Source organism: Parus major, chromosome 8 (assembly GCF_001522545.3).
Source record: "Parus major isolate Abel chromosome 8, Parus_major1.1, whole genome shotgun sequence".
Classification (NCBI taxonomy): Eukaryota; Metazoa; Chordata; class Aves; order Passeriformes; family Paridae; genus Parus; species Parus major.
This window is the reverse complement of record NC_031777.1, coordinates 6,923,716-6,940,829: the sequence shown is the minus strand read 5'-3', so window position 1 is coordinate 6,940,829 and position 17,114 is coordinate 6,923,716. Positions and strand designations below refer to the sequence as shown.

Below are 17,114 nucleotides of genomic sequence, written 5' to 3'. Positions count from 1 at the left end.
CCTCTGCAAGGAGCACACTGCTTGTGTGAGGTTCTGGGATCTGAGATTCTGGAAGAATTGGAGCCAGTCTGTTTTGCTCACAGCTGGTCCAGCATTGTGCTGGGTGCTGGGAGAGCTGATGGTTCAAGGACAGAGTTGAGGCAGGAATAAGGGTGAACGGCATGGAGCACATTTCGGTCTAGTAACTGGGAAAAACTGGCATATCTTCCTGGAAATGATGGAGAAACATGTCAGAAGAAAAAAGCAACATTAAATTCCAATTTATTATTTAAATTCCAATGTATTTGATTCCTCTCTGTCCTGTCACTACAAAATACCAAAAGAGAAACAGTAAAGTTGAACCATTTCATTACTGCCCAGTGGATTTTGAGGAAAACGAATCTGCAGAGGTTTGGTTCTTTGCCCAATGCAGTCTTCTCAGATGGATTATTTTTTTCCCTCAGCAAAACTCAGTGGCTGTATGCAGGAGAGGTAGCACTGATTATTCCCATGTGCCAATCCTATGTGCATGGGGTTCGAATGGATTGAGAATTAAGGAGGCCAAGTGTCCTCTGGGTTTATCTCACCCAGGCATCTGCTCACAATTCAACACTTGTAGTCATCGTGCCAGCTGGTGGGACAGTTTTCCTGATGTAAATTATCCATCCATTCTCAGGGGCCTGAATACAAGGAGGTCTTTTGTGTGTAGAACTAATTGAATTCCTAACTTCAGGGAAAAGGGAGGAGTTCCTGAAGATCTAAATGGCATTTGCTTTATAGGGGTTTTAGCATGGCACATTTCCTGGTGGACCTCGGGATACTGAATTTGGTGATCTCCCAGCTGAAGGAGAGCTGTAATTGCTGATGACAACTGGCCAAACCCAACAATGGGAGCAGGTTGGTTGGGGCAGTATCCCCTGAATCAAACAATGCTGAACATTTTCAATGCCACTTCTGCTGCCTCTCTCTGCTGCTGCCTTTCTCTTCTGCTGTTCTCTCCAGTCCTCCCAGGACTTGCTTGCTCCTTTCAATCTGTAATTGCAGTATTGTCTTGAAGGTTTGTGTGTGTGCTTGCTTACAGTAGAGGAAGGGATTAAAGGTTTTCTGCATCATCTTGAATTGTCAGAGGGGGCTGCTTATCGTGTCACCTTGTCACTTGCTGGTGAACAGCTCCATGCCTCAGAAAAGATGCAGTTTTAAGATGTGTGGCTCATGATTTTGAGCTCTAAATGCTTTAAACACATGTCAGGTTGCACTCATGAAGTGCTAAGCTTATGGTCACTGATTCCAGCATCTGGAGTTCCTCCTGCAAAATAGATCTGCCACTTCTCAATACACACAGGGAAATACTACCTGACACTTGACACTATCAGGCAGTTCTAAACCAAACTGAGCTCCAAGTCAGTACTGGCTTCTAGGAACAGGAGAACAATGTCTTTTTGTCTTCAAAATGTAATGTTTAAAATTGCCTTTCATGTGATTGTTGCTGTCACCATTTCTTAACGAAATAGCTGTGTATGTTTATTCAGCCCAGCAAGACTTGAAAGCAACCTGGGCTGCTTATCTTTGCTAGAAAAAGGCTCTGCAACTTCAATGAACTTGCTAGGCTGTTAAGCTCAGCATTTACGTTCAGTGTGAACAGTGGGGAAACACATTTCCACACTGTGTCAGCTGGTCTCGGGAAAACTCAATTGTTCCAACAGTATGTACTGGCCAGGCACTGCATAGCCTCTCTCTGTGCATTATCTGCATTCCTTTTTAATGCCATTAACTGCACTGCTCAAAGAGTTATGCTACCAGCTGCCATAAATGTCTTTTTCACGTGGGTTGCTCAGTTGGGAGGGGTTTGGCCTGCCACGTAAAACTGGAGATGAAAAAGGGAGGGTCTTTGCCATTTAGCAGAAGGGGTTCCCAGGGAAAATGTTTTCGTGCTGCTCAGAGTGCAGTTAGCATGTGCTGTGCCTTTAGCTGAGTTGGGACTTTTACAAGGAGTTGTGGGAGACCTTGTCAGGAAACGGATCGTAATTCAGTTATAGTGGAGAGCAAAAAAAGTAGTTATTTTCTGGGACAAGCAGCCTGTGACCCAGCCTTTCATCTAGAGCTGAAAGCTGTGTGTGTGTGTGAAAGAACATGCTCAGCCCCCTCATCATTCCCAGGATTTTTTTTGCTTTTGAAGCATTTCTTTCCCATCCTGATGAAGCCTGAACACAGAGGTTTTGCTTCACACCAGAGGAATGTAGTACTAGTGGAAGAAAAATAACCACCCCAATTCAAAAGAGCAGGGTATTCCTGACAATTCAGCTGATACAGTTTTTAATGAAGTGACCTTCATTGTTGTCTCTGGCTAATTTTTTATCCCCTCTTGACTTAGGAAATGGCTGCTGTTGCCTGATGTTTTCCTGTTCTCACTTGCCATTGAAGGCCCCACCAGGGATTTCAGTGTTAGATTTTGCTTTATCTTGCCTTATAAGCTCAAAGAAAACTCAGCTCATTAAGCTCATGACACTTGTACTACTGATAAAACTACGATAGTAGTTGTGTTTTTTAGTTGCCCTCCATCCAAGTTGTCAGTGAAGTTCTGGGATAGGCTGCCAAATTGCAGGTCAACGCACTAGGGTATTCCTGCAGAAGAAGGAGGAAATATTTGCTTCTTGGCCCCTTGCCTTTTACCTGGAAAAGATGTGATGTTTATCCTGGGTTTGTTTAACATGGACCTGAAAAAGATGTTTGTCTTGAGTTCCTGTGTGTGCATGTTGTTCCTACCTCAAGCATACTTTGATCTCAAGTAAGGAGCTCTCTTTGAGAAGAGCCCATGTAGTAAGAGAGACAGGAAAGCTGAGAGGATCCGATTTGTACGCAGGATGCTTGCTTCTTACCTACACTGTGATTCATGAGAAAAACACTCCAAATACATGGAAACAGGATTCATCTCTTGTACTGAGCAGGAAAAGGAGGGAATGCCTAAGCTAAGTTAGTGCTGTTATAGATACATTTTATATTGTTGGCTTTCCGCAAATATTAAAATGAATGTTATGTGTATAAGAATGAGAAATTTTGTTGTATTAATATAGTTTTCTTTATTTCTGTTATTGATGAAATTTAGAAATAGTAGTATAATACATATATGTTAGGTTATGGCATAGTATTAAAATAAAAACTGCCTTTGTTTGTATAACCTAAAGACTGAGGAAAAAATAGCTAGAGACTCCTGCATTTGTAAACTATCTTATCCAGATGAAGACAGCAGTGACCAGAGCTCTGGGGGTGGAATTTATTGCATTCCTGGTATCAGAGAATGTAAATCTCAATGGCGCCAAGAAGATTGATCTATTGGGAAGGGGGCAAGAGAAAACTAAACAGAAGAACACCAAAGATCCTAAGAAGAATGTATGAATATGTATGAGAATTTATGGATATGTAGTAGAGTCCTGTTTTTAAGGGACAATCCTTTGTTAGTAAGGTGTGCTCTCTTAGCTGAATGCAGAGACACCCGGCCGTATCTGTATACTTAATTTTTTTCTCCTAATTGTTTTTTTATTAAACTTTTAAATTCTATAAAAATTATGTGAACCTCATTTTTCACAGTGCTGACTGTTGATCCTCTGGAAAAAGCAGTTTGGCATTAATGGTGGTGCTTGCTTCTCACTTGTTTTCTGTGTGTAAGAAAATCTCATTAAAATAATTAACCTCTAACCAACAGTGAGCTGGTACCCAGCAAAAGCCATGATTGTGAATGTCTGGATTCCAGTCTTGTGCTTAGGTCATCCATAACTGCACACATGATATAAAGAGGGAAAGGTATTTTGTAGGAAGTATCAGAGGGCTTGTATCTTTATAATGTCCCAGCTGTCCTACGTGTCATGCACAGACAATACTATTTGGTGGGTAGTTTAAACACCAAATTGGTCTTTTTCTCTTCTTGGTAGTTGTAATGTGACACTGGCCAAACACCAGGTATCCATTAAAGTTGTTTGCTTACTTTCTTTTGTTACAGTTGAGCAGAGGAGAGGGGGAAAAAAATTAACAAAAAGAGCTCATGAATTAAGGGCTGTAAGAAAACACTTTATGAGAAATACAGGTTCAATTTTAAAGTTATAAAGTAAATTTATTATTAACAGAGTCAGAGGAGGATAATGAGAAATAAAATAAGCCTTTAAAACACCTGTTTTCCCCCAGCCCCTCCCTCTTTCCCACTGACAGCGCAGGAAGACAGGGCATGGGGGGTTTTAGTCAGTTTGTCATTCAAGATCTTTTTCTGTTCGCTCAGGGAGAGGAGTCTTTTTTCTGTTATGCTGTGGGATCCCTCCCATGGGCAAAGAGTCTTCCCAAAACTATTGTGGCATGGGTCATTTGTCCACAGGGTTCAGTCTTTTAAGGATAAAGTGCTCTCGTTTGGAAGCAAGGGCTTTTTCTCTCTATCTCTGGAAGCAGGGTCCCTCTTTCTCTAGTCAGGTCTCCCACTAGACTACAGCTTTCTCTAACACCTACCTGCTCCACTTTTCCCACAGGCTGCGAGTGGATTTCTGCATCCCCTGTGGACTTCATGCTTTAAAGAGGACAGTTTATTTCACCGTAGTCCTCACTATGGCTTCCAGAGGAATCTCCACTCCAACACTTGAAGCACCTCCTCCCTGTCTTTCTTTTCCATTGACCTTGGAGTCGCCATGTTGTTTTCCCTCACATGTCCTCATTTCCCCCCCTTTTCTGACTAGAAGAGAAACTGCTGCTTGTGGGTACCGTTGTCAACAAGTTCCACTGATTCGAAGATTCTTGCAAGATCCCACAGTGCCGCGAAGTTGATCTCGTCTAGGTTCCGTGCTGGCGAAATTGCCTGTCACGCTTCCACTGCTGGCCGAGCAAGCCCTGCCGCCACCACATGGGCAGTGGCAGCTGCTGCAGTGCTGGCGCTATTTAATGCCTCTCTTCATGCGGGACACCGGGAAAGGGAAGCCACCGCCCCTGCCCTTCTGCCTGCGGTGCAGCTGGCTAGGGGTGGCCAGGTAGGCAAGGCTCGCTGCGGGCCGTGCTGAGATGGAGGTGGTCGCCGTGCATTGCCGCGCACCGTCCCGGGGATGGGCCCCCAGCAACCACGCTTCACCAGCCCTGGGAAAAAAAACTGTGCACTTCCTGTTTTGATTTTCTTCTTAAATATGTCATCACAGAGGTGTTACCAACCTCTCTAATTGGGCAGCAGCATGTCTATCTCCAGAGTTGTCAGAGACTGGCTCTCTGTTGAACGCGGTGGAAACTTCTAGCAGCTTCTCACAGAAGCTACCCCTGTGGGCCCCACTGCTACCAAAAAACATGCTATGCTAAACGAACACGTTGGGGGGCATAATTTTTCAGATGCTGTATATTTTGATTTTTTCAGGTATGTTGGTTTCTGGACCCCTTGCTGTGCTTCTCCTACTTTGGTTCCTCTCTCGTGCAAGAGAGGCTTTGGGTGTGATGTGCTTAATGTAGGTTGGCCCCCAGCCTAATCACTGGGAGGCCTGCAGGGCAGAACCATGGTTCATGACTTAATTCATGGCTGTCAGGTTGTGCAGGTGTCCTTTGAGGACATTCTTTTCTTGGTGCGTGGTGCTGTCTCTGCTCATAGGAGGTGAACCCTTCAGTAAACGACAAGCCTCATGTTAAAGTTTAACATGGTACAGTTCATTCATTTTACAAGTTGAGGTTAAATCTGTGTGACTTCTACAGGTTAAAAAAACCTGTTTATCAACCAGCTGAAACTCCTCCAGTAGCTTTTTTTTATCAAAGAAAGAACCAGTGATGGCTGCAAATTCTGCTTAGAGCACTGTTTTTCTTGAAAGTGGTGGGAACATGAAAGAGCATGGCAGGGACTAAACACCCAAGGTTTTATTCAAAACAATCTCAACGTCGTTTTAGCAAGCTCTCTACGTGCTCCAGGGTGTCCTGATCATACACAGTCGGCTTGTTGAAGTGGAGCAAGAACAGCTGGTACACAGCTGTATGCCTCCTCCTGGGAACCCTTGGCCAGCATGAATAGCAGACAAAGGTGGCTGAAGAGTGGTATCCTTTTCTCCTAATGGGTTCTCTCAGGGACATGACTCCCCTGGGCTGTTGCATGGGGGTAGATGCTCAAGTCACTGGAGAGGACTCATGAGGGAGGATGATGTGCTGCCTGTCACAGACAGGCTAGGAGGAGAACAGAGGGCAAGGTGGTGGATTTTCTTTTGTCCTTCTAGGAGATGGAGAACATGGGTAGCTTGTAAATTATTGCACTCTGATCTGAAAAATGCCTTGGTGACTTTAGTCACATGATATGGAAAACTTAAACCTCATTTTGTTTCTCATTCACAAACTCATTTTGTTTCTCCCAGGGAATGAGTAGAAGAGGGCTGTTGTTGGAAAGTTTAGAGCTGGAGGAAAAACTTTGTGAGCTGTAAAAAGTGATAGAGGTATTTAGGAAGGAAGCAGAGGTACAAACCAGGCTCTACAGTGTGACTTGTTCCTGTCTGGTTAATACTGTTTCTCCCATGCATATACTTAGGAGAAGTATCATCAAATGTCAGCTTGGGCTTGGTTTTAAATACACACAAGCTGCTCACGTGTCTGATGTAGTCTGTCATCTGTTAGGGATGTATGCAGAAGAGAATTGCAGCTTCTGAAATATGTTTGGTTGCACAGAAGCTTGTAGGTCTCTTTATTTAGCTATTCAGCCTGCTCTCAACTTCTGCTTTCAGTTTCTTCACCTTGTCTTTGCTTGGAGATACAGTACTGGACTGGAAGAGGTACTTCTGGTGTTGCTGGACATGCTCATCCTTAGGGATAATGCTGGGAGATGTTTCTCCAGAGAGAGAAATGCAGTGCAGCTCTTTCCCTTCTTTCTCAATTTTGAGTCTTTCTCACATGTGTCTCTTTCCCACAGGAAAAGCGTTTGACATCACGTATGTGCGCCTGAAGTTCCACACCAGCCGGCCTGAGAGTTTTGCCATCTACAAGCGCACGCAGGAGGATGGCCCTTGGGTGCCCTACCAGTACTACAGTGGATCCTGTGAGAGCACCTACCACAAAATCAACCGTGGCTTTATCCGCACTGGGGAGGACGAGCAGCAGGCACTCTGCACTGATGAGTTCAGTGACATCTCCCCTCTTACTGGAGGCAATGTGGCCTTCTCAACACTGGAGGGGCGTCCCAGTGCCTACAACTTTGACAACAGCCCAGTGCTGCAGGTACGTGAACAGAACTATGTTGGTCAGGTGGTCTGAGCTGAGTCTTCCTGTTGAGTCACTGTGGATGGTGGCTTTGTGCTGACTGGGCTGCACTATAGCCCTTACTCATAGTGAAAGGCCCTTGCATAGCTAAGTTGGGATGGACTATCCACAGAGATGATGACTTTTGAAGGAAGAGTTGAACTCTTGAGTCTGTTGATAGTAAGTTTATGGTACAAAAAAGCAAACCCGGTGATTAAGGGTGATTTGTCAGTAGGCATCACAGGAGCCTTCAGAGTATGAATGTAAATCTCTTCCAACTTAGAAAGCAGCTGTGGACATTCTGCTGTTATCTCAGATACAAGAACAGAGGAAGGTAAAATCTTGGTCCAGTTAATATTTGAGGCATCTGCATGTATATTTCAAGCAGAAAAAAGTAAGAAATGTAAGATTCTTCTAAATACATAAAGCATTACAGGAATCCCTACCCTATTCTCTTACATGTGTATTGAAGCAGAGAAGTTTGATTTTATCTTTGGTATTTTTCTCTTGCAAGTGGCTTGGCAGGGGGGGTTGCTAGTTTTTGTGTTCTGCTTAATGACTTCTCCAGTTTATATTGCAGCAAGGAGCTAAAGCTGTGGGGTTTGCCTCACTGGGGAAATGAAAAAATAAGATTAATGGGAAAGGATGAAGAACTTCTAAAGTGGGAAAGAACCAGTTTGGCCACCTCATTGGTGTAGCCAACCCTTGCAGAAAACCATGTCTTAATGCTAAGGTGAACAAGGAGATTTCACGTTAGCAATGTGTATGATTTTCTGATGAACTCTCTATGTAAGGAATAGAGATCTGACGGCCAGTTTCCTAAAATATGTGTCAACCCCTGGTGTTGCATTTCAGAACTGAATTAAATGTGTATGTTGTGATTGGTATTTCCATGTGTTCATGTCAGTGTTTGCAATTCAGTAAATAAACACTATGTTGCTGGCTGAGCAGTGACATAGGTGCTGCACAGTTGTACATACAGGATGTTTCTTTGTGTTCTTTTTTATGGTGTTTGAAGGAAAACAGCTTTGTAAATGGTATAATAAAACCAAAGCAGTGCTAGTGTCAGTGGCTGGCAGAAGGTGATGTGAAATTTGGCAACAGGCCGTGTGCTGGCTGTTGCTGCACAAGGGCAGGACAGTGTGTTACAGATGCTAAGCAAATATTATGAAAAATTCTTGTGTTGTAAGTCACATCTGTCTGTCTTTCTCAGCTTCCCCAGCCTCAGTCATTTGTCTGTCTGTATCTTTTAGTCTGTTGCAATACGTCTGCAGACAAATGTAACCTAAAGCTTCTCCCATTGGTGCTGCATAGCTTTGTAGGAAAACTACAGCCAGACACGTAGTTACCAAGCTGGCATAACTGCCTGCCCTGCACTATTTGCTGGAGAGATTACTCAGTGCTTCCTGGTTGAAAGCCATCAGGATGTGAAGAGGCTTTGGAAGGGGTCTCCAGAGATGAGAAAGAGTCGGGAAAACCCATTTGAACCAAGAGGATGTGGCATCAGGCTTCTGGGGTGAGAGCATGTGAGCTCTGGAGGTGCAGAGGGGAAAACAATGAGGAAAGAACCAGCTGCTGATGAATGACTTTATTAATAGAACTGCTAATGACTGGTACTCTCTCAAGAGAGAGGGTGTTTCATCTGATGGGATTTCTGTCTGCTCTAGGAATGGGTGACAGCTACAGATATTAGAGTGACCCTCAATCGTCTGAACACATTTGGAGATGAAGTTTTCAATGACCCAAAAGTTCTGAAGTCTTACTACTATGCAATTTCTGATTTTGCTGTGGGTGGTAGGTGAGTAGACAATAAAACTGTCCTTACTAAAGTTTTTGGTTAGTTTTGCTGGACTGTTTTAAAGATACTGACTGTATTTACATGATACCAATAGGCTCTGGTCTTTACTGACTGTCCTAAATCAAGAATGCTTTAGAATGAATTTTACATAATTTGCAAATATTGTATATAAGCTTTTGTGGCTATAACTTCAGAGTTGGCGGAGATCAATTTTTTTTTCCTTGATTAGATGAAATATTAAGTGATTTGAGAGGGTAAATGGTAAAAAAAGGAACTAAAATGAAAAACAAAATAAGAAATTTTTTTCTGCTCTGTGGTTTCTGTGGTTTTTAATGTGTTATTAAATTCTTCTCTGCCTGTATCTGTACTCTAGAATAACAGTAAGTAGAAAATCTCAGTGCCTCTACTTCACATATATTGAAAAAGCTATCTCCTTTGGAGGTCTGAAACACAGATACAGTTGTGATTGTCCATTCCTTTTGCCAAAGTCTATTGTAGAATGTTTAAACCTTAAGTAGTTGATGATAAAATGTTTTAATAAACAGAGATGAGACCACTGCAGGGTTTTGGACTGTTTGCATATGATGGTCCTGAGACTGGGATTTGGCCAAATGGAGATTTGTATTGGCTGCACCACCAGTCTGGAGGTCCCTGGTCTTCTGTATTAGTTGCCTTTGTGCTATTTAATTTCCTACTGATACCACAATAGCCCATACTCGGTGAACATAGCGTGTTCTGGGCTCTCACAAGAGAGAAGTTGCAGAAAATTTACTGACATAAAGCCAGCTAAATCTTTGCTTCTCCTACTCAGATTAGTCTGAAGACAGCAAAGCAGCTTTCTTCCCTTTCTAAATGCCTACCTAGAGCAGGCTGCACCTCTTTGTTTCATAGAATAGTTTGGTTTGGAAGGGACCTTCAGAGATCTTTCAACCACCATTGTGGCCAGGGACACATTCCACTATCCCAGGTTGCTCCAAGCCCTGTGCAGCCTGGCCTTGGACACTTCTGGGGATGGGGCAGACACAGCTTCTCTTGGCAACCTGTGCCAGTGTCCCACCACCCTCATTGTTGAACATTGATTCCTTATGTCCAATCTAACCCCACCGTCTTTTAAATTAAAATTTGAAAGGTGTTTGAAATTACTGTCCCTTTTCCCATCACTACAGGCCCTGATAAAAAGTTTATCTTGTAAAACCCTTTCTAGAAGGGCCTCCATAAGATATCCATGATGCCCCCTCTTCTCCAGACTGAATGATAGCAGTGTTGGTCTTGATTTTGTTGTAATCATCTACCTTCAAATTTCTCTCATCTCAGATTTTGATATCTGGGCCTTGTTTTTTGGTATTGCTTTGTGGGTGACCTGGAGCTCAGGAGTTTTAATACCTGTTCCTTACCTCTCCTGAACCAGATGCAAATGCAATGGGCACGCAAGTGAGTGTGTGAAGAATGAGCTTGGGAAGCTGGTCTGCAACTGCAAGCACAACACCTTCGGAGTGGACTGTGAGAAGTGCCTTCCTTTCTTCAACGACCGCCCATGGAGGAGGGCAACCGCAGAGAGCGCCAACGAGTGCCTGCGTATGTGGCTGCACCTGCAGACAGCTTGTCTGGGACAGGGTCCCCTGCCTCTGCTGGCAGCCACAAGCTGGCCCTGCCTTGTTTTAATTTGTCTCAGTTACAATTAGTCAGCATTAAGCACAGATCATGGGACTGTTGGTCATTCCACTCCTGTCCTGTGGGAGTCCTGCCCTAGGAATGGGCATCTTCTTTCTGGAGAAGGACAGGAACCACCTTTAAGAAAGAGGTGTCCTGCAAAAATGTACAGGCTTGTACTTTATGAGACCCATGGGAAAAAAAAATCTGTTTACTATGCTGGAGTATAATTGCCCTTCCAAAACCACTTCATTTAGCATCAGCTGATTTTTGTGTTTGGGTTATTGGTTTTTACAGTTACTTGTTGATTATTTAATCTAATTTCTGGACCGCAAATGCAGGTCTCTGTCATGGAACACAAATTTGCTTGGTGTTTTGTCCCAGACCGCGGCACCTCATAGTTTACTTTATGAGGAAACTTTTTCAGACAAAAAAGTTTTCTTCCTGTCTGACTTCTGTGTGTCTAGATAGGTCACAGCTGTCTGTTGCTTCCCTCAATGGGCTGGTGAAATTGGGATGTCCCACTGTCTCAGGATTTGCAGTCCAGGAGAGAAGCTTTCATTACAGCATGGAGTAGCCTCATGTTACTTTTTCATGCTTGTTTGGATGACAGAGATCGGTGATGCTGTGGGAGGACATTTTGACTGCAAGTGGCAGCCTGATGTCGAAAGAAGTGGGGTAGAAAATGCTGGTTTTCTTTTGGGCATTGATGAGAATGGTCTCAAGTTTGTTTCAGGTCTTGGAGTGATTAAAAACTCCAACTCCTTTACAGCTGAACTGTGCAGGGTAAGTTTTGTGCTGTTGGGATGGGCTGGTCACTGATAGTGCCCTGTCTTTGCAGCATGCGACTGCAACGGGCGGTCCCAGGAGTGCTACTTTGACCCCGAGTTGTACCGTGCCACGGGCCATGGCGGCCACTGCACCGCCTGTGCCGGCAACACAGATGGACCCCACTGCGAGCGCTGCCGGGACAGCTTCTACCGCCTGGCCAGTGATGAGGCCTGTCTGCCATGCAGCTGCAATCCAGTCGGTGAGCAGTGCTGCAAACGCAGCTGCTTGCAAACTTCCATGCACAAATGCACCTCTTCTTTAGGCCATGCAGCTCATTGCAAACTCCGGGATAAAAAGAATTTCCTACATGTAGGAAATACTTACTCGGTTGTATTTCGGTTTAAGTTACCCTTGGATCTAAATGGGGTTAGGGTGGCAGGGGCAGATGGGTCACCTCTGCAGCATTTACTTCTCCAAATGTATTCTGAAATACATTTTTTTTTTTTTTTCTGGATGCTCCCAGTACTAAAGAACTCATTTAAATTCTTAAAAACCAAGATGACGTGAGTGGGTATTTCTGGAAGTGGTTCATGCTGAGAAGTTCTAGTAAACTTTAGCTGCTGCATCAGTTTCTCCTACTGAGTATCCAAGCACTATAAATACAAACCAATGTAACATTAAACACAAAAGGGGGTGGGGTGAGATAAAAAAAAGTTAACTCAAAATATGTAGTTAAACTCCTTTTGAAAAAACAGGGATGGGGATAATTCTGGCAGGAAAATAAATCTTTTGTCGTGAAGGGAACCACTTATGTTGGCAATTGATGAGACAGGTCTCCATGATTTGCATCAGTTAAGCCGTTTATTGATTCCAAAAGTATTTATACTTTTTCAGCTATAGCTAAAACTAGTAACAATCATATTTCTTAGTAACATTGCTAAATCATAGCCTTGCACAGACCTGCACAGGCATGTACGGTCCTGCATGATTTATCTTAAACAAAGCATACCAAGCACACCTTTTGATTCCTCATTCAGGGTTCTGCCTTGACTTGCCAGGGCTTGCAGCCCGCTAGACTTAGTACATCCAATTCAGTCATGAGTTGAGCAGTGCTCTGAGTCTTGTTCTCCATTCCCATACACTTAACCTGTAAGGAGGGATCCCATAACTACACCAGCCCATAGCAAGTAAAGTGGAAGGAGGGAAAAGTGTAACACACATAGTAAGATATGATGTGAGGTTTCAAAAGAGTTGCTGGTATAAGTCATTGCTTGCATCATGCCCTAAAAACAACCAGGGAGAGGTCTGCCAGGGTGCATCTCCCATCTAATTTTGTCAAGAAGTCATTCAGTTGTGAAATTTTTGACCAATAAAGGCCCTTTCTTCTTCTGACTGCTTTCCTGGGTCTTTGTGTTAGACCTTATTTTAAGAGGGATGAGGGTTGATGTCAGCTGAGACAGTCGAAAAGATGCAGGAAGGTGACTTCTCAGGTCTTTAAGGACAGCTTTCAGAGGCCTTTATAACTTATCCATCCGCTTGTATGCTGTGACACACTGACACCCAGGGTTTGAATGCCCTGAAATACCAATCCAAACAAAACCACTCCTGGATATGTTTGGATTGGTATTTTTTTGTCAAGTACTCCTTTTTCCTAAATAATCCAAAAGGATTATTTGTTTGTTTGTTTGTTTATTATTTCATTAAAGGGACTGCAAAGCACATTTGAACTTCAGCTGTATATGATAATGGTTTTGTGCCATCCAGCCTAATCATCTTATAACTCTTCCCTTTGCTAAAATCTTCTGATGTGGATTGAAGTGGAAACAAACAACTATTTCTGTTTATTAAAATATTTTTGTCCTGGTAATTGACTCTTAAAGTGCTGGCAGCTCCGAGCTGGCAGCTACATGAATGCTTGGGAAAAAGCATTTTTTCCACTATGGATTAAAGAAACCTGCCACTGCTTCTTGTGCAGCACCACTTGAATGGAGCAGTACTGAGGAAGGTGTCCTTCCAAAAATGAGGGTTTTGCTCAGGAGTTTACTAGGATTCATAGTGGTACGTGCAGCCTTGCTTCAAAAAGAGGTAGTTTAGTCTTTAAACGCAACTTAGGAGTCAGGGAAGGAAATTGGGAGTGTGAAAGGGAGAGGTCAGGGAAAGGGGAGATGCTGATTAGGGGGAACACAAGGGATTCAGGGAATAAAATCTTGGAAATTACATATTGCAGAGTAAAACAGATGTGGAATTGGAGGCATGCAAATGAGGATGAAGCAGGAGAAGGCAATTTGAAGTTAAAATTATACTTTGTATATAAACATATATATTATGTTTATATCTATTAATATATATTTATAAATATTATATTTATAGATATATTTTTATCTGTCTATCTAAAATCCCTGTGAACTCGAGGCAGTCTTTAGGTAAACTGTCACCCATTCAGCTTGAGACTGTGCTTCCCACTTTCTTCTTCCTTATTTCTTGTCTGTTTTGTAAAGTTTGTGTAGCTGATGGAGCCATATATGTGTGCTGAGGTGCCTGTCCCTGTTCTCCCCACAGGCTCCCTCAGCACACAGTGCGACAGCTACGGCCAGTGCAGCTGCAAACCTGGTGTGATGGGGGACAAGTGTGACAGGTGCCAGCCAGGGTTCCACTCCCTCTCTGAAGCTGGGTGCAGGTAAGGAGGATTGCAACTCTCTAAAAGGAAAACTAGGCTTTTTTAGAAGTTTTCTCTATGTGGCTCTTACTGAACTAATATCTCTCCTGACTCTACCAGGCCATGTTCTTGCAATGCTGCTGGTAGCACAGGGGAATGTAACATTGAGACAGGGCGATGTGCGTGCAAGGACAGTGTGGAAGGATTCCACTGTGAGAGGTGAGTTTTTCTTCCCATGGCTTTGTTCCAAGAATGAAAAATATTTGAGCGAGGACCTGGGGTTAAGCATCAGGGAAATTAATTCTCTTTCCTTCACATCTTCAGATGCAAACCTGGATTTTTCCATCTGGATTCCTCCAACCCAAGAGGCTGTACCCCTTGCTTCTGTTTTGGACACTCTTCAGTCTGCACCAGTGCTGTGGGCTACAGTATCTATAACATCACATCCAGCTTCGAGTCTGGTAAAATGGAGCTTTCTTCTGTATCACAGGTTGGGCTGTAGACTCGAGTCAGAAGTAGTTAAAAAACCCAACTCCTTCCTTTTTGTGCAAGACTACAAACCTTGTGCAGGCAGGTCTAGGATTCCTCTTTTGGAAGCACTGAAGCTACCTGGAGCTTCCATGTCTGCAGCTTGTTTGTTCAGGTGGGGAAGAATAATTTCACAGCTCTGGCCTTGGGCACACAGTTATTGTACACCATGCAGGTGCAATTGGGAATTGCAAATATAAACCTTCCCTAGCCTAAGAGGTGTGTTGACAAAGCAGAGTTTCCTCAGTTCTAGAACCAAATCAGGACTTTCTGACTGGGAGAATCAAAATCACTTTAGATTCAGGATTTACACAGGTCTGAATAAAACACAATTGTGTTTCCAATGAGTCTGTAAGCCTAGGAAAAATCTGGTTTTTTATGCAGTCAGTTTCATGTGTATGCATGTTTTCATGCTGTGTAGTCTGAAAAGAACATATTTTTAATTAAAATTCTACTGGAGAGCAGTTTGTACAAAGGTTGCAGCTCTCAACAAGTTGTAGGGGACTGCAGGTTTTTCTATGTCTGCTTAAGCTCTTTAGAAAAGAAGGTTTTGGACAAGTAGTTGTCAGAGCGTTCAAAGTTCAGAAGTTTCAAGCCAGCACTTGAGTTAGGGGCTTAAATTAGAAAGATGGTGTTTACTATCTAAATTCTGGACAGCTGCTTTCTGCAGCCTGTCAATGCCCACGCATATCAAATTAACTAAGATATAAACAACGTGATATGAGAAGCGTGTACAAGTCTCCATCTTACAAGGGTGTTAATTCTTGCCCATTTGATTCTTCAGGAGAGGATGAGTGGCGTGCTGAGCAGCGTGATGGCTCGGAAGTCTTGCTCCAATGGAGTGCTGAGACCCAAGATATCTCCGTTATCTCAGACACCTACTTTCCCATGTACTTCGTTGCACCCCGTAGGTCATTCTAAAAGCATGGCTTTCTGTGCTGCTTGTGCCTATCCCTAACTATATCCCTGTCCCCTAACCATAAGGATTTCTTCCCCTTTCAGGCAAGTTCTTGGGCAACCAGGTTTTGAGTTACGGGCAAAACCTGACTTTCTCCTTCCATGTGGACAGGCGGGACACACGCCTCTCTGCAGAAGACCTGGTGCTGGAAGGGGCTGGGCTGAGGGTGTCAGTGCCTCTCATTGCCCAGGGCAACTCCTACCCCAGTGAGAATGTGCAGACCTTCACCTTCAGGTACAATGGGAACAGCTGTCACCTGACCTGGGCTGCTTTTGGCCTCTGCGGTCTTGAGGAAACAGAGATCATTAGGTTTAAACTTATGTGGGTGATGTTGCAATAGCACAGCGCTGTTGCAAGGAAGCTTTTGAGAGGGTGCAGCTGTTAGCAGCTGAAAGCTGTGCTGATGATGCTTGGCTCTTCTTCCCAGGCTCCATGAGGCTGCAGATTACCCGTGGAGGCCTGCTCTTATGGCATTTGAATTCCAAAAGCTTCTCTACAACTTGACTTCCATCAAGATCCGTGGGACATACAGCGAGAGAAGTAAGCTGAGCAGAATGTCGTAGAAGAGGGGGCAAACTCATTTGTCTAGTGCTTGGGTTGCTTCATTGTAGGGTCCAGCCATAAACAGCTGTGGCAGCTTATTTGGCAAAGCTTGTGCCAATGGCTTTTCACCTGACTTTCCTTTTCCTGGCTTTTTCCTGTGTAGCATCTTCTTCCAGGCCTCCCAAAGAGGATATGGGAAAGAAAAGTGTTGTCTTTGAATGTCTGAAAGCTGAACACTTATCACTGCTGATTCTTTGCTCTAGACATGGGAATTTTACTTTGTTTTATAGCAACTATCCTCTGATTGGTAAAAATACATAGTACAGAGTACTGAAGGACTTGGTAAGATGTAGGAAGTTTACAATACTTGGCTTAAGTTTCGCTACACTGGAAATGGTTACATCCCTCCTCTTTCTGGGTCTTGCCTTGACATGACAAATGGGAAGGACAAGGTCTAAAGTGCTGTCTGTGCAGAACCTGAGTGAAAGGTCCTCATAATGAAGATTAATAAAAATTGCATGAATTAGAAGCAAAAATATGTCTTTAGGTATTGCTATGCGATGAAGAATTTTTGCAGAAAGATGCAAAGGATGAATTTGCATTTGGGAAAGGTGGGAAAACTGCAAGTGTTTTCAGAGGGGTGGCCCAGAATGAGGAATGTGTGGTTGTGCAATGGAAGATAAGTGTGGAGCAAACCATCCCTGAGTGCTGTAGCCATTGCTAGTATGTAGGAGCTGAGGTTCTGCTTTGTGCACTGGAGCTGCTGCAGTGGTGTAAACACAGTGGTATAAATTAAAAGCCAGCTATGTTGTGTCTGGACTCTGTTTTGCTCCAGGGTAGAGGCTGGCAGTAGAGGAGTAAAATGCTGAAATGCCAGAGGAAGGAATGGCTTGAGAGGAATAATTGAAGAGTTTATCCCAAGGTGTGGTTTGCAGTGTATTATAATAGAGACATGGTCTGTTCTGTCTTGAAAGCCAGGAATTGATGTTGGTATTTGATTTTGAAGTGGAAAC

General features: G+C 43.5%; 1 protein-coding gene across 2 annotated transcripts in view; it reads left to right on the top strand.

Annotated features, from left to right (window-relative positions):
- Window positions 1-17,114, top strand: part of LAMC1 (laminin subunit gamma 1) — a 75,748-nt gene that overhangs the window by 46,902 nt on the left and 11,732 nt on the right. Inside the window, exons 1-11 of one of the 2 annotated variants that reach the window (XM_015635656.3) lie at window positions 638-876; window positions 6,872-7,176; window positions 8,865-8,995; window positions 10,404-10,570; window positions 11,487-11,675; window positions 13,976-14,093; window positions 14,193-14,291; window positions 14,397-14,533; window positions 15,385-15,507; window positions 15,603-15,792; window positions 15,986-16,098. In XM_015635656.3, coding sequence (XP_015491142.1) covers window positions 867-876; window positions 6,872-7,176; window positions 8,865-8,995; window positions 10,404-10,570; window positions 11,487-11,675; window positions 13,976-14,093; window positions 14,193-14,291; window positions 14,397-14,533; window positions 15,385-15,507; window positions 15,603-15,792; window positions 15,986-16,098 — 1,582 coding nt within the window. In that variant the 5' untranslated portion in view covers window positions 638-866. Of the gene's footprint in view, window positions 1-637; window positions 877-6,871; window positions 7,177-8,864; window positions 8,996-10,403; window positions 10,571-11,486; window positions 11,676-13,975; window positions 14,094-14,192; window positions 14,292-14,396; window positions 14,534-15,384; window positions 15,508-15,602; window positions 15,793-15,985; window positions 16,099-17,114 lie in introns of those variants that run through there. The other variant, XM_015635655.3, reaches the window with a different exon arrangement.